Source organism: Akebia trifoliata, chromosome 16 (genome assembly GCF_017979445.1).
Source record: "Akebia trifoliata isolate Shusen 1 chromosome 16, ASM1797944v1, whole genome shotgun sequence".
Lineage (NCBI taxonomy): Eukaryota > Viridiplantae > Streptophyta > Magnoliopsida > Ranunculales > Lardizabalaceae > Akebia > Akebia trifoliata.
The window spans coordinates 1,302,670-1,304,574 of record NC_141390.1 but is presented as its reverse complement, the minus strand read 5'-3'; the positions used below and the strand labels follow the sequence as shown (position 1 = coordinate 1,304,574).

At 36.7% G+C, this 1,905-nt stretch overlaps 1 protein-coding gene across 1 annotated transcript; it reads right to left on the bottom strand.

The window, feature by feature from the left end:
- Window positions 1-945: 945 nt before the first annotated feature.
- LOC147382175 (uncharacterized) lies at window positions 946-1,905 on the bottom strand. Its single transcript, XM_086428412.1, has one exon. The coding sequence runs from the start codon at window positions 1,903-1,905 to the stop codon at window positions 946-948; it is 960 nt and encodes a 319-aa protein (XP_086284538.1).

Genomic DNA, 1,905 nt, shown 5'->3' with positions numbered 1-1,905 from the left:
ATGAACTTTGTCCTCAAATGGTGGCAACCTGGCTCTTAGTAATTTCAAGGCAAAAGTTGCTCTTTCTTTGCTTTGTTCATTGGGGCTCTCAACAATATGCTTGAGTATGGCATGTGAGAGCTGAGAGAAAAAGAAGTGTAACATGTCCACAAATAGTTGTTCGATGTGACCATATAACTCGTTGATTAATGTGCACGGTCGGCACTTGATGATAAATTCATTGATGGCCTGTACATCATCACGTACAACCAAAATTTTCATAACTGGTTCCAATGGTATTTCTTCAATAGTCGTAAGTGTATCAACTAATACTTTCAATTGAGATTGAGATTGAAACCCTCCATCCATAGATCTCATAACAACTTCAGAACAATGTTTCTTTACTGACGATTTAATGCGTTATACTTGAACATATACTTTGCCGTCATCCATTTAACTTTGTTACAGAGATTTGCGGCATTCATTTTCTTGTCGATGAAATAAATGATTTCGAAGGCTTCATCTAAGGTGTGAACTAGAGAAGAACTGAGGGAATCCGGAAGTGAAACAATGTCCATTCTTACAAGGAGCACAACTGAAAGACAAGATATTTGATTCTCTGATGAAATTTGAAGCTTACTAGAAAGTGACTCTTGAGATGGAGTAGTTTTGCAAAAGAGTTGAAACATATGAGTTGGAAAAGCGACTTTATATTCTCCATCAATCTCTTCATATCCTCTTCACTTTTCTTCTGTATCCACCTACTAATGTTGTCTCAAGCAAATATAGTTGTTCTCTCACTAAATCTGTGGTCTCATCAATTTTTTGTTTAATAAAGCATTTTTAAGTGCCTCTCATCACATATGCTGCCCACATAGTCAAGTAATAAGGCATTAGACCTACAAATATGACCGCTAAATAATAAACAATAATGCCAAATTTGATACTCGAAGTAAATTTTAAGCCTTATAACCTAGATATAATATAGATATGCTGTTTATTTGGTCCTCTAATTTCATGTTCTTCTTCAAGGTCAGTGTTGCTCACCAGAGTAAGCCATCTAAAGCCTAATGCTATACAACCTACTGTGATGGTAAGAAACTGAGTAACAACTATCATCCATATTGACCATTTATAATCAGAAACTCCATAACCAAACTCCATCTTATTGTTAAGAACAAGGGATCTAATTGCAGCGTGTAACAGAACCACTGTGCAAATTGGTGGAATTATGCACATAGTAAAACCAGGTGGGGAATCGGTGAGAAACAATTGAGGGTTGTTTCCATAACTAGACATGTAAAACAACTTAATACGATGAATCATACACTGGTTCTCTGAACTTTGAGGGACAGTACTCTTTTCAAGTTGCTCTTTTATATCATCAAGGAAAACATCATAACCAAAATGAAGTCTTAAATTAGAATCCCATAATGCAATTAGCAAAAGCACCATAAAAGCCAAGATAATCACATGTTCTACAATGAATGCGAAGATCACCCTAGTGGCCATTTGTATACTAATATTGACAATAATGGCTATTACAAAGATGGTCAGGGAGGCCATAATGGAAAGGCGTTCATAAGGACTCTGAGCTCCAAGAGAAGGAAAGAAAAAACCCATGGAGATACATATTAAGACAGTGCCAGTAAGTTTAGATATCTGATCATGAGCAGAAGGCATTGATGTGGTGAGATCTACCGGGAGTTTGGTAGCTATTGCAAGAAGTGTGAGCGTAAGGGAATTGAGTGAGAAGAATCGACAAGGTATCCATGGCTTCAAAGAACGCAGTCCATGCAACAGATCAAAAATCGTAAATAGAAAACATACCGAGGTGGCAGCAGCTGTATATAAGCCAATCAAAGGAATTGGAGAAGAATAGTATTGATCATTGGATGTTGCATTCAAACATGAATGATTCTCCAT